At 39.9% G+C, this 23,887-nt stretch overlaps 2 protein-coding genes across 5 annotated transcripts; both read left to right on the top strand.

Moving 5' to 3' along the window:
- Positions 1-6,895: 6,895 nt before the first annotated feature.
- On the top strand, positions 6,896-13,448 carry LOC113013833 (putative butyrophilin subfamily 2 member A3). Its single transcript, XM_026155033.1, has 5 exons — positions 6,896-7,232; positions 7,643-7,808; positions 8,060-8,124; positions 8,319-8,435; positions 13,312-13,448. Exons 1-5 carry the CDS (start codon positions 6,896-6,898, stop codon positions 13,446-13,448), a joined length of 822 nt encoding a protein of 273 aa, XP_026010818.1.
- A 1,051-nt stretch (positions 13,449-14,499) lies between these two features.
- LOC113019051 (uncharacterized) lies at positions 14,500-22,707 on the top strand. 4 transcript variants are annotated; one of them, XM_026162534.1, is made up of 5 exons: positions 14,500-14,631; positions 17,436-17,609; positions 17,758-17,870; positions 20,527-21,857; positions 22,312-22,707. In XM_026162534.1, the coding sequence occupies exons 4-5, from the start codon at positions 21,201-21,203 to the stop codon at positions 22,429-22,431; spliced, it is 777 nt and encodes a 258-aa protein (XP_026018319.1). In that variant the 5' UTR covers positions 14,500-14,631; positions 17,436-17,609; positions 17,758-17,870; positions 20,527-21,200; the 3' UTR covers positions 22,432-22,707. The 4 variants fall into 4 exon arrangements, with proteins under 4 accessions (XP_026018319.1, XP_026018321.1, XP_026018322.1 ...); XM_026162536.1 differs by lacking the exons at positions 17,436-17,609; positions 17,758-17,870; XM_026162537.1 differs by lacking the exons at positions 14,500-14,631; positions 17,436-17,609; positions 17,758-17,870 and adding an exon at positions 19,026-19,052.
- The last annotated feature ends 1,180 nt before the right edge of the window (positions 22,708-23,887 follow it).

The following is a 23,887-nucleotide window of genomic DNA, read 5'->3' as shown; positions in this document are numbered from 1 at the left end:
ATCGACAGCACGCTTTGAATGACTGACAGAGGTTAACTCACTCATCACTGCATCTACAGCAGGTCTATGGCCTTTTGGTCGTGAAGCTGCACAATGGTTTATGTTTGTTTAAGTTTTAATAAGCACTGTAGATGTGACTATAATTGAAATAATAAAAAGTTAGCACTAATAACGCATTACTGTTAAGATTTCAAGCTCCGTGAAATTAAAGGTTGGCTTATTTACTCAAAAACAGCGCAACCGTGTGGTAGGATATGAATAACTGCATTTTATTATCGACCTCTTGATTTAATATTCAGCTTTTTAAAATTCGGCTTTATATCTAAATATCCTACATTTTTCAGCAGATCAAAAATTTATTCTGCTTGTTCTGGTAATTGTTTATTTTCTTCCTTTTTTCGGTTTTTTTCTTCCTCTTCAAAGGACTTCCATGATACTACGCTCTATATAAGACCAGATCCCCAAAGTGAAACATTAGAAACTACATGCAGTGCACGTGTGGCAGATGTGACCCTGAGTTGGATAATTAAGAAAAGGATGGATGGATATACATGTATGTGTGTGTGATACAGGGCTTTAAGAACAGGTACATAACTCAATATGTTCAACACAGAAAGAAATTGGAAGGAACACCAAAGGGGCAAAACACCAGCTCTTGATACAGCTGTTGCTTGGAGTTGCAAGACCAGACTGGTCGTAAGACTGGCTACAGATACCGACTCCAGAATGGAGCAATCTCCACCCACCTCCTCTACATGGATGACAGGAAGCTGTATGCAGGAGTGAAAGAGACACTGTCATTTGAACTTGAGAAGTGTAGTCAGATGGTAATGAAGACGGTAGTCAGAATTGGGGAGGACTGCACCACCATAAGGCAACATTGCAGACATCAAGGACAACTACAAGTACCTGAGAATCCTACAGGTAAACTGAAACCATGAATAGGCCTCTAGGAAAGCTGCAACCCACCAAGTATGTTCAGAGAGTAAAGCAAGTCTGAGGAGTAAGCTAAAACGGGAAGAACAAAATCTGGGCAATCAACACCTACGCCATGACAGTGATCAGATACCTCACCGGGATAATAAGTTGGCCAAATGAGGAGATAAATGCCAGAAACATCAAGACAAGAAAACTCCTGACCGTGCATGGAGGGTTTCACCCAAATTCCAGCGCCCTGAGGGTGTACGCTAAGCAGAAGGAAGGAGGCCGAGGGCTGGTGAGTGTCAGCACCACAGTCCAGAATGAAACAACAAAAGCAAAGGTCTGTTGTTGTTGCTTTGACATTTTTTATGTGACTGTGTTAATGCTGTCTACATCATCTGTTGGGTGGACCTTTTGTGACCTTTTGTATAGTTGAGAAGACACAGGAGTCTCTTCTTATAATGTGCTCTAAAAAACAAAACAAAACACAGTCTCTGTTAACACATAAAGTTGCCACTTTTACCATAATCAGCATTGCAAAGGAAAATAATGAAAAATGAAAATGCACAGGCAAAGGTATAACAGGCTAGAGACTAGGGATGGGTATCGAAACCCGGTTCTTGTTGAGAACCGATTCCCACTGTTTCAGTTCACTTGGAATTGTTTGGACATTTTTTGCAAACATTCCCTTATCGATTCCAGTCGCCCCGAATGACGTCACCACATTGCGGAGCGTCATTTACCCGGCAGGAAACATGGTACCTAAGCGGCTCAAACACTCAAAAGTTTGGTTTTACTTTACGAGAACGGATGACAACAGGACAACTTGCAATACTTGCAAGTAGATATTTCATTTAAGGGAGGAAACACTACGAATATGCAAAAAACACGTTGATGACCTTAAATGAATGTGCGTGTTTTTAATTCCGCTCCGGACTCGTGAATCTCAACCCAGCAGCAGCGGTAAAGTTTGGCACGTCCTCTCCCGTTAAAGCGGCAGGTAAATAATCAACTAACAGTGCATATTATGTTAGCGGCGATCTGCCTTATTACAAAACCTGCCATTACTGTGCATTTAGGGTGACCGTGATGAGAGAGGACAGACAGAGTCTGGCTCAGATGCTGGCAGCTCTCACTGCAGTCTACCGGTAGCGTCTCCTTTCAGGCCAGGATAGACGAACGTCACCGAGCTGTGACTAAGTTTGTGGTAAAAGGCTTGAAGCCATTTGCCACAGCAGATGCCCCGATTTAAAGTGAACGTGTTTAATTGTAGGCAGGACATTACTGGATATTCTTGTGTAATTGCTACAGAATAATTTATGTTATACTTTGTTATTGCTACAGAAGAATATTTATTTTATTATTTTACATTTACAATTTTTTTTCCTGGGGACCCTGTGACACCCATGGAAGAGCCGTAGGCTGTGGATCTCTTAAGATCTCACTGTTGGTTTGTAAGGCCATGTTACTCCTAAATTTCTATCTTGTTCAAAGAGAAGATATAAACAAGTTCTAAGCTAATCGACCTTAGTGTTCTCCTTTTTTAAAAAGAATCGATAAAGAATCGAATCATTAAACAGAATCAAAAATGGAATCGGAATCGTGAAAATCTTATCAATACCCATCCCTAGAGACGTAAAGAAGTGTGTCCGTGTAATGAGCACTTTCACTTTAATAGAATCAGTAGCCACATTTTATTGAGATCACTGGTATCTTATCTGGATGAATCATTTGTTTGTATCGATAGCATAAAATACAACAATATGAATGTTAAAGTTGTTGTATTCAGTCATATTTTTTATTAACAGATTCAGATGTGAACATAATCACACGGGCTATATGTCAGCAAATAACATAAAGTGCTACTACATGAGTTACTTCTCACACACAAATTTTCTGTAGACTTCATCTTGAAATGCACTGACTGATATGAGCTGTCAAATGACTGTACTGCTGTTGTTTGAGTGTAAACAGGAAATGACCAGAGCTTCAAAATTACAGTACTTAGCATGACTTCATGCAATGCACAGTAACAAAGCATGTTTCTTGGCTTTTGTTTTTTTGTAGGTTTACCAAAAGTTTCATGGCATTTACTGTAAAAATTGTGGTAAAGATTAACAGTAAGGTTATTTTAAAAGCACAAGCTATCAGGTGATGATTCCTTTGTATCCCTTTTTTGTACTAAAAATAAATTGTGGTTGTGTTTCTTCTTCTCCTTTTTTTAACTGATGTTCCCATAACTGTCACTCAGTCCTCTTGAAAAACTTAAAAAGGTTTGCAAGATGTGTTTGTGTTCTGCATGCATGTGACTCATGCTGTGTGACGAGTATGAGAAATCTGCCTCACATGACCACACAGGATTTCCTTAAGTGCTGTTAATGTTGTGATAAATAATATGATAGCGTTATGTTCTCATCGGCCTCCTGATTTAATCTTGAGATTTTTTAAGGTTTTCTGGTTACATCTACAAATATTATACTTTTTAATCAGCAGCTCAATAATTGGTTCTAGTTGTTCTGGTTAATAGTTTCTTTGAGGGACATGTGCCCTGTTAATTTTATATAAGAGACCAGACCTCAAAGTCATCTAATGTCTTTGTCTAATATCAAAGACATTAGATGACTACTTACAATGTGGATGTGGTTTGTGGCTGTGCTGTACATCCTTTTGTTGTTGCTTTGAGTTATATTTGTTTGCAGACTTTATGCTAAGGGGAAGGAAGGAAGCCGAGGACTAGTACGTGTCAGTACCACTATTCAGCATGACAAAGAGCAACAAAGAGCAAAGATTTGTGTGACTGTGTTAATCCTGTCTACATCATCTGCTGGGCGACCTTTTTGTGTCTTAAATTTGGGGGTTTGTGTCTTTAAGATATTCCTTTTAGCTTTTTTTTTTTTTTTTTTTGAGACACTGGACGATTTCCCAAAGGGTTTCATATGAAATGTGATGTGAATTAGAAAATTACAATCTATGATAACAAGTTGTCAGTTTCAGCACATTCAGCATTACAAAACTACTTTTGTAGCTGTTTGTATTGTTTGGCATGATGAAAGGAAGCACTTTCAGTTCACTCACTCACTGTTTGACTTGAAGCAGCAGACCTTATTGTCTTTTTTGAGTTTGTTTTCATTTAGCCAGATTTATCTTGTACTGCATTTGAATCTTATCTGGGTGTAGTTTAAGAGAGCACAATGACTATGATCTCCTAAACTACAAATACATTAAAAAACAAAACAAGAGTGCATGATGACATTCACACCGTCATGAACCCACCCACTTCCCGTTTTGTGAATGAAATACAGTTGGAACTGTTGCACATCATTATGCCTCAGGCTGCCCTCTAGAGAGGAAGCATGGAGCAGGTTAACAGAGTTTGGGTCCTTTTTCAGTCCTTATTTCACACCCGTGGATCCGGCAGGTCGTTTTTCTGTGCTTCGGCCACGCACGTCCTTGCGTTCCTTCTCGCCGTGGTCCTATCTTCTTGTAGAGGTAGGATTTCTACAGTCCCGTGGGAGTGTTTTGTGTCGCGTGACTTTCCCACGAATTACTGTGCAGATCACACGAGAATATATTTGTTATAAAATCAGCTGAAATGGAGAGAATATCAGTGTAGTAGCTGCCTCTGCCCGTTGTCCATTTATATGCCCATATACAGTGGACTACACGGTTAATGGTTAATTCTTTGTATCTTGTTTTATTTAATCTGAAAAAGTCAGTGATCACTGTCACCCTATGTTTTTATTACCACTGTTCATTTTAAAGCTCAGTTTTTACATCCTTACGATGTGACTACAGCCCAGCTCATGCAGCAGTATATCAATGACTAAACTTATATTGTGGATGGATTATCTCAGCTGTTCTGCTGCTGCACCTCTTAGATATGACTGTAGTCATTACTGCTCTCACTACTTGTTTCAACTTCTATTGACTGTGTGTTTGAGGTGGTTTCAATCAGGCAGAACTGAAAACACATCCACACTGTTTCATGGTTTCTGGTAATATTTGTGTAAAAGTGATATGCCTAGCAGGTTTTTACAGTTAATGCTTGACTTTCATTTTTAAGAAACAAAAAGGAGAAAAAAAGGTTGTAAATCTGAGGACATGGGGCACCATGCATTGTTTTCCCACACACCTATGCAACCGAACTTCTTTTTGCCCTCCATAAGAAGAATGGCAGTCCCATAACACCGTCACTTTTCAGGCCAGGAAGGCCATATTATCTTTAATATGCTGTCTGTGGTTGATTCACATATTGTACGTCCATGTGACTGAACCATGTGATGCACTGTGCTGGCTGTTTATTTATTACATTTGTCTTGCACGGAGCCATAAAAACTGAAAGGAAGTCCTTCTACATTAGTTCATTTATTATAAGAACACAAACCAACAATCAAATTATCTTATAAAGGTACCAAAAATATGTTGCTTTACTTTTTTGTGCAACATTTCTTTAGACATTATCTTGTAAGACAGTGATTGATATCAGCTGTCAAATTTAGGTGTTACAGGAAACAACTACGGCTTCAGAAATAACTTACTGTGACTTCATGCAATGCACAGTAACTAAGCACATGTTTCATGCTTCTTTTTGTATGTTTACTAAGAGTTTTGGTATATTTACTGTACAAATTGCACTAAAGATTTACAGGAAGGTGGTTTTAAAAGCACAAGCTGTGAGGTAATCATTCTTTTGTATCCCTTTTTGTGAGCATTAAAAATAGATTGTGGCTGTGGTTGTTTTTTTGTATAGATGTGTTAACTGTCATTGGGTTCTGTTGAACAAGCGTTTGTGTTTGCATGCATTAGAGTCATGCTCTGCACCAAGTTTAAGATCTCAGTCTCACATGACTACACAGGATTTCCTTTATTGCATAAGCTATGACAAAAAAAGTGGAAGTAGATGACATTTTAACTTTACAAGCATGACTTTTAAATCTGTCTGTACTGAACACATGCCAAGACTTTTTTCTGACTTTCTTCAACACCTTTAACCTCTGCAGGTCAAAATAACACAAAAACAGCAACTGATGCATTTTACAACACGGTGCATCTCTTCTGCCCACTTAAAGATGCCACACATTACTTTCTAACAAGTGTGAGTGCACAGGAAAATGTTGTGCACACACACATTTCATCCTATCTATATAGGCCTATTATGTTTTCACTGTAAGAGTCCAACATCTTAGTTAAAAGAAGAGGGGGGGGAGAATATGAAGAATGAAAGGTGGTTATTCGAGCTGATATACCTGTGCAGGTACAGAAGACCAGATTATTTTAGACAGTTTGACTGAGGAATGGAGGAGAAGTGTACAGGTACCAAGCAGTTTCATGTTTTGATATAATAATGGCATCCATTATTCTGGGAGAAAAATCATCCCACTGTTTGCTTTTGGGCTTTCAAAGCTTTAATGTTTACGCCTGTAAACAATGTTGTATTTTTGGAGCCAGATTTGACCAAATTTGATTGCTAAATAAATGCTAAATGCTAGCATTCTGTTTAGCAAACTGCATCAATAAACTGTATTACACAATAGGTATTTGAGGGATAAATGCCCTAAAAGAAGCCAAGAGATCTTCTTTATACAATTACTTCAACTGAGTCCTAGCCTATTGGAAATAGCTGCCAGTGTTGGCAGACCCATCGAAGTAGGCTCAACTGCAAAAGTTAAACCTCAACAAAATTTCAATGAGTGATAATAATAAATACATTTAAAAAAAAAAAATCACTCCTGCTGTTGTCATGTAGAGATGTACCATCTACAGAGGCTAAAGCTGGTTTGTCTATCAAGCTGTACACAAATGTTTTAACTTGTTTTAATGTTGTTAACTTGGGTGTTTTGAGTTCTATAGCATTGAGAAATACTGTTGCTGCACGTGTAAACTATATTAGTAGATCCAGTTCTTTGACTGTAGGAAAAACACAGTAATTAGTTGCCACACATATTCTGTTTTTTTTTTTTTATTCACAGGAATAATGTTAGTGGATACTGGACCAAAGATCGTTGCCTTTGTCGGTGAAACTATCCTCCTGCCCTGCATCACCACCATCAACAGTGAGGTGCCAACAGTGGAGTGGACTAAAGAGGGTCTGTTTCCAAACACTGCCTTCCTGTACCGGGATGGATGTGAGACCTTCGAGATGAAGAATCCAGTCTTTCAGTACAGAACAAACCTCATCATGCACAAACTTCACGACGGAAACCTGTCAATGGTGATATCCAATGTGCAGCTAAATGACAGTGGAAACTACCAGTGTGCAATTCGGAGGAACAGGAAAAAGAAAGTCATCACAAGGCTGGAGCTGTTTGTAGGTATGTTAACTCAAAGTGCAGTACTGTATTTATCCTTTCCTCCACTTTGGAGGTCAGCACAAGCCTCACATTTTGGTTTAGGTTTCCCTAAAGACTCCGAGGAGGGTGTGAGGAGTGCACAGATTTTACTGTGAATGTCAGATTAAATGATTTATTATTTAATGAAATAGTCTGAGGTTTTCTCCTTTCTATTCTTTATTCTAAGCAAAGGTAACCAATTATCTGCAGATTTTTCCCAATCGTCTTTGCCAAATGTTCTTAGGAGAACATGCAGATTCTTTAATGATTTCTTTGATCCACAAACCTCAGATAATATTTGACATTAAAGTATTTTCCACAGTGAAAATTTTTGTAATAATGTTTGCTGGAAGGTTCAAAGGCCACACCCTGAATAATTCTTGTTTTTACAGGTGCCGTTTCTGAGCCGAAACTCTATGTTGTTCCTGGTGTTGGAGGAGGACTGACTCTGCAGTGTGAGGCCAAGTGCTGGTTCCCTGAGCCTAGGATTACATTTCTTGACAATCAGGGAAATGAGATCAGTGCTGAAGACCCAAAGAGAGATGGAAACTCCCCAGGGTGTCTGACAGTTACAAGAAGAGTGACTTTGCATACTGCTACCAACAGGTTTAATATCATTTTAATGCCTAAAGTTCAAGACCTCAGATCTCATTTTATCTGTGTCATTTACTTCATCCAAATGGGAATGTGATATCAAGTCACTGCATTAGTGCAGTCATGCATAAGCTATGACAAAAAGTGCACATCAGTTTTCTTTTTCCAGGACAAAACTGTGAATGAAACCTAAAGGTGTGTCTTTTTAATCACAGGGTCATCTGCAGAGTCCAGCAGCCTGAGATAAACCAGATTAGGGACTCAGAGTTTTACATACCGGGTAAGCTTAACACCTGAATCAGCTGGACTGCATAAAACTTAGATTTCATTATTCTTTTGTAATTATTCTAAATGTTACATTTTGCAGAATAAAAGTGCATCAAAAAGCACCTTCAAAAAATAAATAATGCCAGTGTCTCTTTGTGTAAAATGATCTTGATTTTCTCATTAAATCTCTTTTTTTAATCATTTCAGATGAATACCTGAGATCCTGCACTCTAAACATCGTAATCAGCGTTGCAGTGACGATCCTTTTAGTCACAATCACCTGTGCACTCGTATACTTTATTGTCAAGCGCTGTTGCTCCTCCGGTAAGTCATTTTGTGCCATCCATCCATCCATCCATCCATCCATCCATCCATTCGCTTCCGCTTATCCTTTTCAGGGTCGCGGGGGGCGCTGGAGCCTATCCCAGCTGTCATAGGGCGAGAGGCGGGGTACACCCTGGACAGGTCGCCAGTCTGTCGCAGGGCTAACACACAGGGACAGACAACCATTCGCACTCACTTTCATTCACACATTCACACCTAGTATGCCTTTGTTTTTAACTACTTCTAATTATTTGCTAATTAATTAGACAATTTATAAAATGGATAGAATGTTGTCTCCAGAAGTTTAGCTGCTTTAGCGTGGCAAGGTATGGTTGGAGAACACGGAGCTTCCAAGTTTAGCAGATATATTCAGCTGTGGTCTGTAGTAATGGCACATGAAGCAACTATCAGTACTGTGTGCGTCAAACATTCAACACGTCCAAACATAATTCTAGCACAGAGATTCCAGATGGAAACTGTATTCAACACTCACGTGTATAACAACTTTAACAATTACACAAGGTTTATAATTAGCATTAACTAGCTTAGTAGCTTACATAGCGTGTTAGCGTAAGATAGCATTAGCATAGTCACGAGGGAACAAATACACGCAAAAGCATTTGACTTACACAAAATCATGTAAACAGGACCCACCTTCTGGCATTCAGACACAGCAATAACACAAGAACCCACAAGTTGCTGGTGAGAGGACACAAGGAAAAAATGCTGGCTATCAGCAGCTTCGAAAAGCAGTTTTCAAAGCCCACTGTGATGGCATCAGAGCTTTTGTTTTGTTGAAGAGTCCAGAAATTTATAAGTTAAACATCAAATGAGTCAAGGAGAAGCAGCATTTTCGTACCGTTATAAATAAGAACCTTGATACTGTCTAAAATATTTAAATAGTTATTTGTAAGTAAGTAATTTAAATGTCAAATTGCTGACACAATAGCAAATTGTCTCATAATTGCCCCCAAAGCATTTTTGTTGGGTTCAAATAAAGATGAATGCTATTGTAACTAAAATGCTTATATCTTACAGTTGGAGTTTTCCAAATTTTACACACACAAAAGAAAATGGAACTGTGCCCTCACCAGTGTTATAGTTACTAGTTACTTCTTCAAAAAGGTAACTGAGTTAGTAACTGAGTTACAATATTCTAAAAGTAATTAATTACTTGAAAAGTAACTATTGCGTTACTACTAAAAAACATTTAACCCTCTGGGGTCCAGGGTATAATTGGCCATTTTTAACTACTTTGGATTTTCCCCACATTTCACCTTTAAAAAATATTTACTTTGCCTTGTTTGGCCTGCCGACACAATTTAAAAACTGGTATCTATCACCTTGTTGCTTTGTCTTTAAGTGGTCATGTGATTGGCTTACCACGACTACTTTATTCTTCCTCAGTCAAACAGCAGCACTCATGCGATTGTTTTGCCCCGAGCTCCAGGTGTTGTGCTAGACAGTGATCGTGATTATCGTCCGCGGGAGCGCGCAGCTGCTTAAAGCTGTTGCGTCCAGATTACTTACGTAGCCTGTTACTTCCGTGCAACTGATATAAGATGCGATAAGCTGAACACAGTTTCAACCGTCTGTTTGTTGAAAAATAGTAACGGACCGCATTTTCCTGTTAGTAACGGTAACGGCGTTGTAACGATAGGAATAGTAATTAGTTAGATTACTCGTTACTGAAAAAAGTAACGCCATTAGTAACGCCGATGTTTCCCATCACCGGCCCTCACTGATAAAGAAACAGCTCAAAGCAGCTTTCGTTCATTAAAATAACCTTGTTAATCAGAGCAAATCCCAAAATATGGGGTCACTCAAGTGAAGTAGAACCTGGATTTGCTATGAAATTCAGGGAATTAACACTGAAATTATGGTAAAAAGATGCAGTAATGTGCAGGCTTTAATGTGGACAACAGAGGCATACAGCAGTGGTAGTTCAACTGCGACTTCTTTAATTAAAGGAAAGTTATTTTTATTTGGGGGCATTTATTTATTTGTTTGCATGGCTACTCTGATGTCCTCATCCTTTTATGCATTTATGTGAACAGGCAGGGAAAGACAGAGCAGAGACATAACACGAAATGCAGGAACTCACATGTAGGTGGTCAGAGAATCAAACGATTCCCATATCGATTTTCAGTCCGCCCCGAATGACGTCACCAACCGTTGCGGAGCGTCCATTTACTTGAGCAGGAAACATATGGTGGCTCAAACGGCTCAATAGTTGGTTATACTTTATCGAAGAAGGATGACAACAGGACAGATTTGTCAATAACTTGCAAAGTAGATATTGTCATTTAAGGGAGGATAACAGCTACGAAATATGTAAAAGCATTTGCTCAACAAACACCAGCTTTGCCTTGCACCTATTTGCCACAATAGATGCCACTCGCGATTTTCTGGTAAGTGAATGTGTGTTTAATTGTGCAGTGGACATACTGGATATTCTTGTGTAATTGCTAACAGAATAATTTATGTTATACTTTGTTATTGCTACTAGAAGAAACAATTTATTTATTAATTTTAAACATTTTAGATTTTTTTTCGGGATACCCTGTGCACCCCATTGAAGAGCCCGTAGGCCCTTGTGATCTCTAAGATCTCACTGTTGGGTTTGTAAGGCCATGTTACTCCTAAATTTCTATCTTGTTCAAAGAGAAGATCTAAAACAAAGTTTCTAAGCTAATCGACCTTAGTGTTCTCCTTTTTAAAAAGAATCGATAAGAGAATCGATAAAGAATCGAATTGTTAAACAGAACCGAAAATGGAATTGGAATCGTGAAAAATCTTATCAATACCCATCCCTAACTGTGATCCATGTCTAGTGAGAGGACTCTGATGGCTGCAGAGGGAAAGCAAATGGAAATCAGACATGTTAGTGAGTGGAAGTTTCAGTTACAGTCCTGCATTTTTTTGAACAGAAATCCAAAGATGATACAGTTCAAAGCTCAACATAAAGATACAATGAGATGTTTCTATGTGACCTAAGTGTTGAACCTGAATTGGATTTCCAGAACATGTTTAACTGTAAATGCTCCCCTTACATATAAACAATCATATCACGCGCATATCAGAGTGAGTTCGCTCCTGAAATGCTGTGCTGGTGTGTGTGCCAAGTGTATGGGGAATTACGACAAATGTTCGCTGTGGTGAACGGTGGGTAGTGTTCACATTTCAATGCCATATGCAAAAGGGAGGGATGCTTACCGACACAGGCAGTGGAGTGGATGAACTAGACCTTGTCTTGTTGATCTTTAGCCTCACAAATGCTGGATGTAACAAAAACAATCTCGTCCATCTTGCTTCTCAGCCCGTGTTATGTTTAAGCAAAAGGCTTGGTCAGGTGATACAGAGAGTCCACCATCAGCAGACTTGTTTCCTTCGTCTGTGCTGGAATCCTGCTCCACCACAATCTCCTGTAAATGCCCATTGTGGGAATACATTATTATAACCTTAGGGATTTCGCCGCATAAGCGTTAGCAAAGCATTATACTTTTTATTCATTTAAGTAGGTCATAGGTCAGTAGGTCACACTAACACACACACAGGATAGAGAGAGAGAGAGAGAGAGAGAGAGAGGTAGAACTGGTAGAGTGAGCACAGCGTGCATGGAGGCAGACACTCCCTAGTCATGTGACCAATTAACTAAAGATAAAAGGGCATTATACAGCAGTTTCCTCTGAATTTTGAAAGCTCTATTAACATCAGTCTGTACAGGCTCCAGATAACTTTCCTCAAATTCTTTAACTCTCACTCGCTTTTGCAACTTTGTACTTTTGTGTTACTCGCAGAAACAACTCCACCTCATTGTTAGTCCATTTAAAATCTCAACACCCTGTAATGGGAAAATTAAAGTTAACCCTCACATTTAGATTTAGGCGGTTAGAATTTCACTGTATGATTTCTGTATAACCTTTGCATGCGTAAGATGAAGTAAGTATGTGTCAGCATGACCTTGTGAAAACTGCTTAGCTGCCTAATGATGTTCACTATGCTATCTGCTAACTGTTTTGCTCAGACAGATGAAGCTCAGGGTCAGTGCCAGGTGCTGGCCTGGGAAAAGATAATGGGAGTCTTCTTTGTTCAGCAATAGCCCGGGTTGGACAAAAGACTGTTGCATCTAAAAGATACACAGAGTTTGTGCGATGGTATGAAAGGGGCGCTGCGACGCCCCATGGTTAGAACGCTCATTGCTGTGAACCTGTTATGTTTTGATGTGTATGTGTGTTGTCCTGCACGTAGTAAGAAGTAGCTTGACCACAGCCTTTTTTGTGTTGCAGACTTTATTTAGAAAATTCCACAACACCCCAAATGACACCCTCAGCACCTTTTCTTAGACTTGATACATAACAACAAGCCTGAAATACTGAGTTACTGACAGCATGCTCCTATTGAATGAAGCCATTTCCTCACCAACACTTTTGCCTGAAACAGTTAACCTTCACAGCCTTTTTACTCTAGAAAGTCAAAAGAAGAAAAAAACCCCTCAGACTGACCAAGAGTAAGATCAGCCAGCGGCCCAGGTCCGCATACATGTGGAAATAGACAGGAGTAAGTAAGACAGAGAAAAGTATCAATTCCCATATGGCTCCTAAACTTCAGGCCTTCTTCCCTCTCCGGGCACATGGTGTGGAAACAGCTCTCAGGCTTAGATCACCTTTGAAAAAACACATCTAAGCTGCAATTTATTTATATAAATAGAGCAGAACACACTCACGAACGTCTCGAGTAAATATAATTGTTGCTAAACTCCCATCGCGTCTGTGTGACTTTTGGATCATCTTTAGGGTACCTCAGACCACCATTCACACCTATGGGCAATTTACAACCACCAGTTAACTTAACCCCACTAACTGCATGTCTTTAGAGTTTGGGAGGAAGCTGGAGAAGCCAGACAGTACCAATGCAGAAAAGGGGAGAAATGGAGAGAACCGTGACACTCCTCACAGAAAGGTCCTGTCCCAGGCCCTTCACTATGCTAGCCACGTCACTTGTGTCATGTGAGCCAGTCATGCACCTCTTGATTTTTGCAACTTGTCTTGACAAGTCTTGATTTGTGATTTTGACTTCTCCTCCGTATCAGCATGTCTGATGTAACATTGTCTGAGTGGTGACAGCTGTCATTTAGGAAATTACTGTAGCGGCTTCTTGTGCCTTAATGGTGGGTATAAATGACTGCATGTGCTTGATGATAGCATGAAATTGAGTGATGCAACCACTGCAGAGGGTACATTGGGACCTTGACCCTGACTAGAAACCTCCCTGCCTAACTGCTTCACCACATTTTAAACTTTCCCCTTGGTTTTCTGCTCTTAAGAAAACACAATACATTCCCATCTAATTTCAAAGCTATAAAATCACCTCCATACACAGCTTGGCAACCAAAAATATCACACCGTAATGAGTCACATTGGAGATGGAAAGCCAAACACTACAAACCATGACTAAAGTGTTCATTCAGCAAAATCACACGAAGCATCTGTGCTGCATAAACCTGAATCAGGAAGCCAAGAAACACAGTTTCTCACAACAAAGTTCAAAGACTGTGAGAGCAAGTCAGTAGTACATCTGTTGCATACCATTGAACTCTCTGCCAGCTAACTAAGATGAAAAGGCTTTGTTACGATTCGATGTTGTTAGTGTTTTGTTTTAGGCGTGACTGTTATGTGTTTCCTGTTTTACCTTATGCGCTGGTCCTTACTCCTCCAGGACTTCAACATTGACAGCCGGTACAAAAAGGGCTTAGAGAACATCATGGCTGATGTCCTCTGTAGGTCATGAATCAAACATTTCATTTGGGGTTAAATGTTTGATTTTTGGGTGGGGGGGAAATGTTATGATTCGATGTTGTCAGTGTTTTGTTTTAGGCGTGACTGTTATGTGTTTCCTGTTTTACTTTGAAGGTCTGTCTTATCTCAGTGTGTTCGATTTACGCTTCCTTGTCTCGTCAGTTCTGATTTGCCCCAGCTGTGTTTCCCTCCTGTTGTCCATTCCCTGATTGCTCCCTCTACGTATTTAAGCCCTGTGTTTCAGTTTGTCATGGTCGTGCTCTCCCCCTGTGTTGTAAATGGTTTGTTGTATATAGATGGAAATAGTTGTCGATACTTTTTCCTTACTCGGTAGCTGTAGGGGTGAGAAGCCATTTTTCTTTGGGAACCTTTTCTCCAGTTTTTGGTTAGGGAGGCAGGTAAGATGCCTATAATTTTCGTTTGGGGTTTTCTGTGAAGGTAAGCCAGCTGCATTTCATTTCTCGAGTTTTTGTTTGTTGTTTTGGCCATGCTCACCCTGATGCCTGCTACCTTTTGGGACTTGATAAATTGACCGGCTGTTGTGAAATCCATGGTAGCTGTTTTTTGTTGGTTCGTCTTCCTTGTGTGTGGGGGCATTTCTCCTTTTTATTTTTCTTATGTTGCACGCCAGTTTTCCCTGGGCTGGGGTGTAACAGCTTTGGTGTCACATTTTTATGGAATTGTTTTGCTCAAACCACTATTTATTTTAATTAGTGAAAACAGATCTGCACTGTACTTTGTTGTTTTCTCTTCTAAGTTCACTCCCTTGCTCGAAGTCGTCAGAAAGTAGATGTGATTGTGCAAACACCGCTCCTCCCATGGAGGCACACTTCACTCTGCTCTGCTATATTTAGTTTACTTAGTGACTCAGTGGCACAGAGCAGCCACAGTGAGTAAATGAAATCACTGACTACACTGATTTGTGTGGGAACACAGCAGAGTTTTGTCCCAGCTCATTTAGTTGGCCAATTTAGTGGAGAAAGTCATGTTTTAGTCATGACTCATCCCAGTTCTTAAGCATAACTTAAAGTGTTATTGACCATTGCCAATGACACTTATTGAATATAATATAGTTAGTTTTTTGGATTGTCTATTTTATTTATTTAGGACATTTAAACAGATGTTGACCAAATATGCTTTAAAAATATGCACTTTTACATTTTACAACAAACAAAAACACTCTTTCAAAATACTTGAAAATCTCAGTGATCTGATCTCAGTCTGATTAAAATGTATTTTTATTTGGCAAATTGATGATAATCCATCACATTCACCATAAGACTCCACTCTCGTATATAAGCTGCCTTTATAGATTAAGTGCATCAATACTGGTATTCGTAATACTGGCCCTGTATTTACTTGATGGCCAATCGATACCAAAACTTGCAGTATCTCACACCACTACATGTCCCAAGACCAGTGGCGGTCCTAGCCTGTTTGGCGCCCCGGGCGAACACTCTGGCACCATCATACCCTCCGACCTACACCTTAGTTCACAGATTCACTTTGTTTCTGGGATTTCGCACAACCCAGGATTCAAATCAGGAATACACAATGAGCTTGGATTTACAACATTATGAATGAAATGTGCTCTATTTGGAAGCAGCAGGTCTTCCTCCCCTTTCGACAGGTTGTGTGTGAGACTTTAAATCATCAAACTGTAAATTATAAATTTTAAATTGTTATTGATCCCTTTAACCCGAGTCCTAAAGTGTATATTTATTTTACTCTTCTTATATTTATTGTTTGTTTTCTTGCTCTGCTGTAACTGGAGCCTCGTCCTCTAGTCTCTCTATACTGGACTGTATGTAGCGGAGATGACAAAGTTTTACTTTGACTTCAGCAGCGAGCAGGCGCACCGAGGGCTCTCGCGCTCACTTTTCGCTTATAGAATTTGAAAAAACATCGGTGCAAATTATAAGTCTGTATCATGATGTCTGGTGTTTTCGTGTTTGTTGGTGTGTTTTTTATTTTGTGAGTTGGTTATTAGATGCTGCTCAAGCCACCCAGAGAATCCCCCGCCGCTCCGCCCTCTCCTCCCTGTGCCGCAAGCAGCAGGCACCTCGCAAACGGAGGGCGCCCTTACTCCCAGCAAATGGGCGATAGAAAACCGTTCGGTGCCCATGCCATTCCCAATATGCGCTGGCTGATGTCGGGGTAGCATGAGTACGAGCAATTTTTTTTTTTTTTTTTTTTTTTTTGCCGATGCCCGTGATGTCGCCCCCCACCACGCCCTTGTCGCTCGTATCAAAAACCGCCACTGCCCAAGACAGACACAGACCCCCAGCATAGAGACAGAGCTAAAGTTTAAAGACAGACACTTTCACATTCCCGTTTGAAAATACATGAAAAGGTTTTTTTCACTGTCTAACTAATTATTCTGGGAAGTAAAAATCCCAGTGATTTAGTCTATTAGAATCCAACTGATGTAATTAAGTGAACTCTTATGCTCCATCGTGTGTTTGTTTGTCATAAACAAAAATAGAAATACTTTCAGATATAGGGGTTCAAAAAAAATCCTGACTATGAAGAGGTGTAGATTATTATTATTATTATTATTATTATTATTATTATTATTAACAATATCAGCAATAAAAGCTGATATTTAAACACATTTTAAGATTTCACTGTTCGCAGTGTTTCTACGTCCTCAAGTCCATTATAAGGTGTGCTCTCCATCCAAGTGAGTTTTGTTGGACCGTCATATGAATTTTTTAAAAATGTTTTTTTAAATGTCTGAACAAGAAATTATGCATTTAAAAGAGATGTTAAAGAAAATGTAGTGAGAGAAACACTTCCAGTAGCCTTGGCTCATCTGAGCAGCTGAATATCTTTGAGGGCAAGCTTACCCCCTCTGGGTCTAGTTCCCCAATAGCTGGAGGATCATCTCCAGTACGCAATAAATTGCAGTCTTGTGTAACAGCATCTGATAGGGTGGTGTGTGTATAACAAGAGAAATTAAGTGTTCACTCTTCAGCAATGGTTTTATGAAAGTAAACAGAAAAGGGAAGTTATACAGATGTTTTGATGCATGTTTGCTAGATATCCTTCTAGTGTCCCTTATCATGAATAGTTCTTCAGATCAGTTTATGCTGTTTGTTCAAGATGTACCTTTACAAAGGGAGAGAATTGTTAGAAAGAAACTAGTACGTCACACTAACACGCTGGTGAAAAAAGCCTGCTAGCGTTTCTTCTTCCTCAGACAACTCAGACTTCCACCTACCTCAGAAGTTGCTCAAGAACTTCTACTCATGCACCATCCAGAGCATCCTGATGGGAAATATCTGCACCTAGTATTGGAACAGCACCAAGGAGGAAAGACGAGCTTTCCAAATAGTGGTGCACTTTGCCAAATGCATCATTCGACAAATGGAAGGTAAAGAAATGCTGCTGGTTAAAACCTAGTGCAGCTAATGGCTAAAGTATTAAGTCTCTGGGAACATGTGACCAGCAATATTCTGTAGACCTTGCTGAATCACGTATAAATAGTGTAACATATCCTGTCACGTATCTTGTCATTACAGGCCAGCCCACCAGGTGCTCTCTGTATTGCGCACTCCCAAGACCTGACTCCAGGACGTGCTGGAGAAATGACATCTCTGAGCTGGCCTAGGAATGCCTCAGTGGAAAGAAAAAGGTCTGGGCGTCTTTGCCTCGGCTACTGCCTCTGTTATCAAGCCACGGATAAGCAGAACAAAATTGGTGGTTGGACCTTTGGTTCTGTTAAAAATGAGAAAAGGAGTAAATCTTTTGAAACTCATCCAGAATATTCATGTGACTAAGTGGAGTTTTCTGATGTACAGCTCCACAGGGACAACTCTTCAGCATGTCAGTTTCAATCTAAGATGCAGACAGAGCAGACTTGTTTCAGAGAGTTTGAAACAAACTCAGAGCAGAGTTTTATCGATTCTATGGCGTGCACAAAATCAACTTCCAAGTGAAAGGATAAGACAGGTCCATTTCACTATAGATGCACAAGATTAGTTAGAACTCAAAAAACTTCTACCCTACCCTATTTAAGAGTTTTCATTTTTTAAGTTTGTGGCCGTGGCTCAGCGGACCCAACACTCTAAAGGAAAAGAAAGACAACTCTAGAAATTCCCTACTTTGCTAATGAAAACTTATACTTCCCAGTCAACACATACACAATATTGACAAGAACAGGAGGACTTCACAACCAAAGACAGTCAAGAAAAATGAGTGAAGAACTTTTCACACCGGAATCTCACTGAAGTCCTAGTGACAGAACTCAATTTTGCCATTTCTCCTCAACAGTTACCCATAGTGGACTTCAAAACAGACACAGAAACAACCATAATGATTAATAAATGAACACAAACAGGATCAGAGCAAATAAGGAGGAAAGTTTTAGCCACCCTCTACAGTGCAAAAAGTTCCTCTGTCCAACCTCACAATACAAGAAAAGAAGGCTGTCCAGCCGATAAGAGGAGGTGCACTGTTGTTCTAAACACAGCAGCTTATTACACAAACATTACTACACTCTGCAGTGACTTCAATACCTATGAAGCCTTAAAACGAGACCCCAAAAGCAAGCACAAATAACGTATAAGTTGCCTACAAAAACTTGAAAAGGACAAAGTCATTGACCGCCCTACATACCATCGTCTATACCCAGGGGATGCCAGTCTTACAAAGGGTTCATCCTAAACCTTGGCTGATTGTGACTCACAGCCGTTTTTACACCTTTGCTTAGGCAGAGGATCAATAGGGGTCCATGACCCTCTTAGGGACACTTCCATGGGGCTTAAATCTGGGACTCTCCACCAGTTCCTCTTAGAACTGATGAAGCTTCTCAGATGTGAGGTGAAACGTCTTCAAGAAACTTAAAGAAGTCCAGATTTTCTTTCCATAGACTAAGATGACCTGGATGACTAGAAACCTCTACAGAAATAAAGGATTATGTTTTCTCTCCCCACATGTTCACAGCTAGACTAAACTGTTTATAGTCCAAAAAATATATAAAGGGCTCCCCCGTGTGGTCTGAAATGATAACAGCTTGATATTGTAAAATAAATATTGTAAGGAAACATTAGAAAAACGTTTCTGCCCCGTAACAAAATGATGGTTAACTATAATGGAGCTTACAGCTGTAGATGTTTCACTCTGTATGTAACAAAAATAATCTCCCCCATCTTTCTTTGTATCCTGTGCCACGTTCAAGCAAAAGCTCTGTCACAGATATCTGCATCAGCAGTCTCGGAACAGAAGAGTGGTATTTTCTTCCTCTTCAGCAGTTACGCTAAAGAGAAACAGAACTTTAACTTTGAGATGCATCTTCTGGGTGCCACATCTTAACACAAATCACTACTATCACTGCAAAATGCGTGATTGAAAACAATGGAGGCGTTTTCACTGATGCATCTTGAGCCCGCCCTGAGCAGGTGTCCAAAAACCTTGCACCTCCAGCCACCTCCACCTCCCTGGGTGGGGAAGTGTTTCTTCTTCATCATTCTTAGAGATTTCTAAAAGTTTGAATGGCTTTCATAAAACAGCTGCACACAGACATCACACAGACTAGCAGCTATTAATGAGGAGACACTGATTAAGAGCTGCAGAAGCCTCTATCATAGAGGCTCCGTCCAAAGTTAAGTACGAAAAATGAAATCACATCAACATTTACATGTAAAAAAAAAAAAGAATAATATTCCAATTATGTTGTACTAAGTATGACAAAAAGTTATCTTTAATAGCAAAAAATAAACAATAATCACAAAAAGTACAGAAAATGTTTTTCTTTCCTTTTTTATTTATTTCATATATAGCTGAAACAAATTACTTTGTAACCTAATTAATAATTTTATGTCCTGTGTAGTAGTAAACAGTCTTCCATCCATCCATTTTCTTCCACGTATTGACCGGTAAATCGAAGGTACAGCGTCCACATCACTGTGGTTGCGGCACTAATCCATCTGTCGATCTCACGCTCCCTTCTCCTCTCACTCGTGAGCTTAAACTTCTCCATGTAAGGCAGGAACTCTTCCATGACCTGGAGTGTGGATTAGGACCATGGCATCTCTACCTTTAAGATTAGGCTTAAAACTTTTCTTTTTGACAAAGCATATAATCAGGGCTGGATCAGATGACCCCGAGTCCTCCCTTAGTTACACTGTAATAGGCCAAGGCTGTTGGGGAATTCCCATGATGCATTGAGTGTTTCTTCTTCAGTCCCCTTTGGGGCTTTTTTTTTTTTTTTTTTTTTACCTTTATTTGTGTTTGTACAAATCTCTCTATTTAATTATTAGTTACTATTAATATCTGTCTCTCTTCAACAGTGTGCCTTTGTCCTGACTCACCCCAGTCAGACACAGCAGATGGCCTCCCCACCACGGGCCTGGGGTTCTTGCTGGGGGTTCTTCCTTCCCATTGCTGCCAAAGAGCCTGCTCATAGGGGGGAAACCTGATTGTTGGAGGTTTTCTCTGCATCACTGTAGGCTGTATAAAAAAACAGAATTAAACTGAGCTGACCTTTGACCTCACAGTAAACCTCTCAGGTCCACACAGCACTTGTTTAAACTGCTCAGCACTCTCACACAGCCTCCTGTCATGTAGCTTCTGCCCAACACATTTCACAACTTGGCTCACTTTGATTTTTCCCACGTAAATTAATGATAATAAAATATTATGAACAATATAATAATGTTATGGACACTGGAGTGTTCTGTGGCTACAGCACCACCAAACAGAAAGTGATGATCAGAACATGTTTGTTGGATTTCAGCACCTTGTACATGTAGTTACGTCTTATTGCCAGCTTCAGTTACACGGGGCAGAAATCTATTTAGGCTAGCGCCATTTACAATGCTGGTGTATGCCGGTTGGGCGGACCCTGACATCACATCAGTTCATGCGCATGTAGCAAGCCTTTCTCTCAGTTTCTAAACCTAACGGAGCTTCGCGATAACGCAGAAGATTGATAACGGAAACACTTCACTGTCAGATCGTCAGGATGAGCCTTTCATCAGTGTTTGTGTTCTTTCTTCTTTTTATCTGTGAGGGGTTGGGAGCACTGATCCAAACTACTGTGGGGGCAGATGTGGAGTTTCCACTCTCAGAGGAGTGCAGGAAGGGAGAGGGCACACTGTATCAGCGGCTGGATGATGCCAGCACTCAGCTCATCGCATCTCTAAATGGTTACTGGAAGCCAGGACGAGATTACACTGACCGCGTGGTCGTAGGACGCGATTGGTTAATCTTAACAAATGCTAACTTCAATGACAACGGACATTATGAGTTTACCTGCAACAGGAAACACTTGGAAGCTTACAAGCTGGAGGTATTTGTGCCCTCTGAAGTTGCTGTATCCGAGGGTGGGGATGCCATCCTCCCGTGTCGCTCCGTCACAGCGGGCCAGTCGGTGAAGTCTGCGCGCTGGAGGAGAAACGGGGAAGTACTGCTGGAGCTGAATGGTCGGACAGGGGAAATCACATACGGGGATGACTTTAACAGAAGCCGGGTATCGATACCATCTGACTGGGACCGACGGGCAGACCTGTCCCTCACCATAAAGGGAGCTCAGCAACAAGACGGAGGAGTTTATTACTGCGACATAGAGAAGGCCGAGAAACACCGCTCTGCTGTCCGCCTGCGAGTGCGCAAACCACCGGTAAGTGCACCACACCCTGCTCTGTCTTGCAAACCGATTGATTTACAGCAGAAACGCTTTAAATACAACATCTGCATTTGATGCCTTGATGACTTTCTGAGTGTGAATAACTTTACCACTAATGTTATTGTGTCAGGGTGACTCTGCTGTGACAGCATCGATTCGATTACAACAACACTGATCTCTGTCCTGGCAGCAAAGACTCACAGTTCAGGTTTTAACTATGTCATTCAGGAATTTAACAAGATAACAGGCACCTACAGGTGATTTTGTGGCTTAAACTGGGATTAACCCCTTTTTTTCTAGTCAGATCACAGATTGCACATGAACATTTCATCTTGATGTTTTGCTGTAAACTGTGTGATCTTTGATTTGCTGTAAACTGAAAGGCATTTAAAGTTTAAACAAACTGCACTGACTAACACAGAGTTTCATGTTTTCTTGCCGTCTGCAGGAGTCCTACCACTGGATATGGATCACAATCATCATAACAGCAGCTGTGACATCTGTGATTGTTTTTACTCTCAAGTTCTTTTGGGGCTGGAGAGAGAAGACCAAGGGTGTACATGCATGAAGAGAGCAGAGGAGACAGTGTCCGAAACAGTCCACTAAATGACCAATCATTTATAATCAGGAGAAAAGCACATCTCTAAAAATTGCCCTGCCAAGCCTTCTGATGTTATACTGCCTATAAAAATGAATAGAAATAGCTTTTTGTAGTGCATTACTTTTAGTACCAAAGTCCAAACCTTTATTTCACTGTGTAATGAAAGTCTTCATGGCAAAATAAACAGCAGATATCTGCACACTGCTAACTTACAGTGTAAAGATAAAATACACACATACAGAGATTTCTTTCTGACTTTTGACTTATTTATTTGTGTCTTCTTCTTCTTGGCAGCTCTTCACTTGGTACAGTTGAAGGTCTGCCCTGAGAAAGAAGGTATAGCTTGGTTATAGCAACAGCTAATAATCAATTTTTATGATTTCTTCATTGATCTGTAAGAAGCTGGAACTTATGGTTAATGAATGCAACAGTCTGGGTCGAGTAGTTGAATTTATTATCATTGTGTTGAGGACAAAAGAGTCTTCAGGCCTCCAAAAGACCTTTTAAAGGTTCCAGGTGCCACCAAGTGTGACTGAGCAGGAGACTGAATGTAGATATAAATGTTCATTTTAGATTATTGGCTGTAGGGTAAGGTTTTTATTATGATTTAATGCTAACAAGTTTAATTTAGTTCACTGGTTTATTTCATGAGGACACCCTGTGCGCTGCTGTGGTTTGTGGGTCAGTTGGTTGCAGTGTATGAAGGGCTGCTGCTGAAACCATAAACCACCAGCCAGTAAAGATTTACAGTTTAAGGGTCCTTCATTTGTTTGCTTTAGGGTTGTTTACAGGCCACAGTGACAAAATGTGATGAATTTGCTTGCACGATGAAAACACTACAGTTCAACTTCAAACACCCTCAGAGGTTCAAGCTGGACTTCTTTCTATGTCTAGAACTTTAAGGGATTCTGTTTTTTATTTAATAACTGTGACTTTACTTTTTCCATATAATGAAGTTACACATACATTCTTTTGCATCAAGTTCACTTTTAATAATTCTACCACGCAGTAAATCTGTGTGATTTTGATGTGTGGCTAACTCAGCATCTTTTAGAAATAGAAGAGTCTGAAACTCAGACAATCAGCCAATAGAGTTTCTGGTGAAGCTGGAGCCAAATAACTACTTTTAAACTGATTCTTAGAGTTCAGAGTGAACCGTTAGTGTCCTTAAACAATTTGTTTATTGCCCACATGATATTTCCTGCATGTTTGTAGAGTTTGAACAATAAATATATTCATTTACAGTGAGCACTTGTCCTGCTCTGTTTTTTAGTCTTTACTCTGTTTACTTTGTTCTTTATAAAAACTTCAAGAAGCTTCTTGTAAAATAAAATATCTTCAATAAAGTACAGCACTTAGGTTCATGAATATTCCTGTTAAATTAATGTCAAAATCAGTCAAACTGCTCAAAGAAAATCAGCAC

Source organism: Astatotilapia calliptera, chromosome 3 (genome assembly GCF_900246225.1).
Source record: "Astatotilapia calliptera chromosome 3, fAstCal1.2, whole genome shotgun sequence".
NCBI lineage: Eukaryota > Metazoa > Chordata > Actinopteri > Cichliformes > Cichlidae > Astatotilapia > Astatotilapia calliptera.
This window is presented reverse-complemented; position numbering and strand designations above follow the sequence as displayed.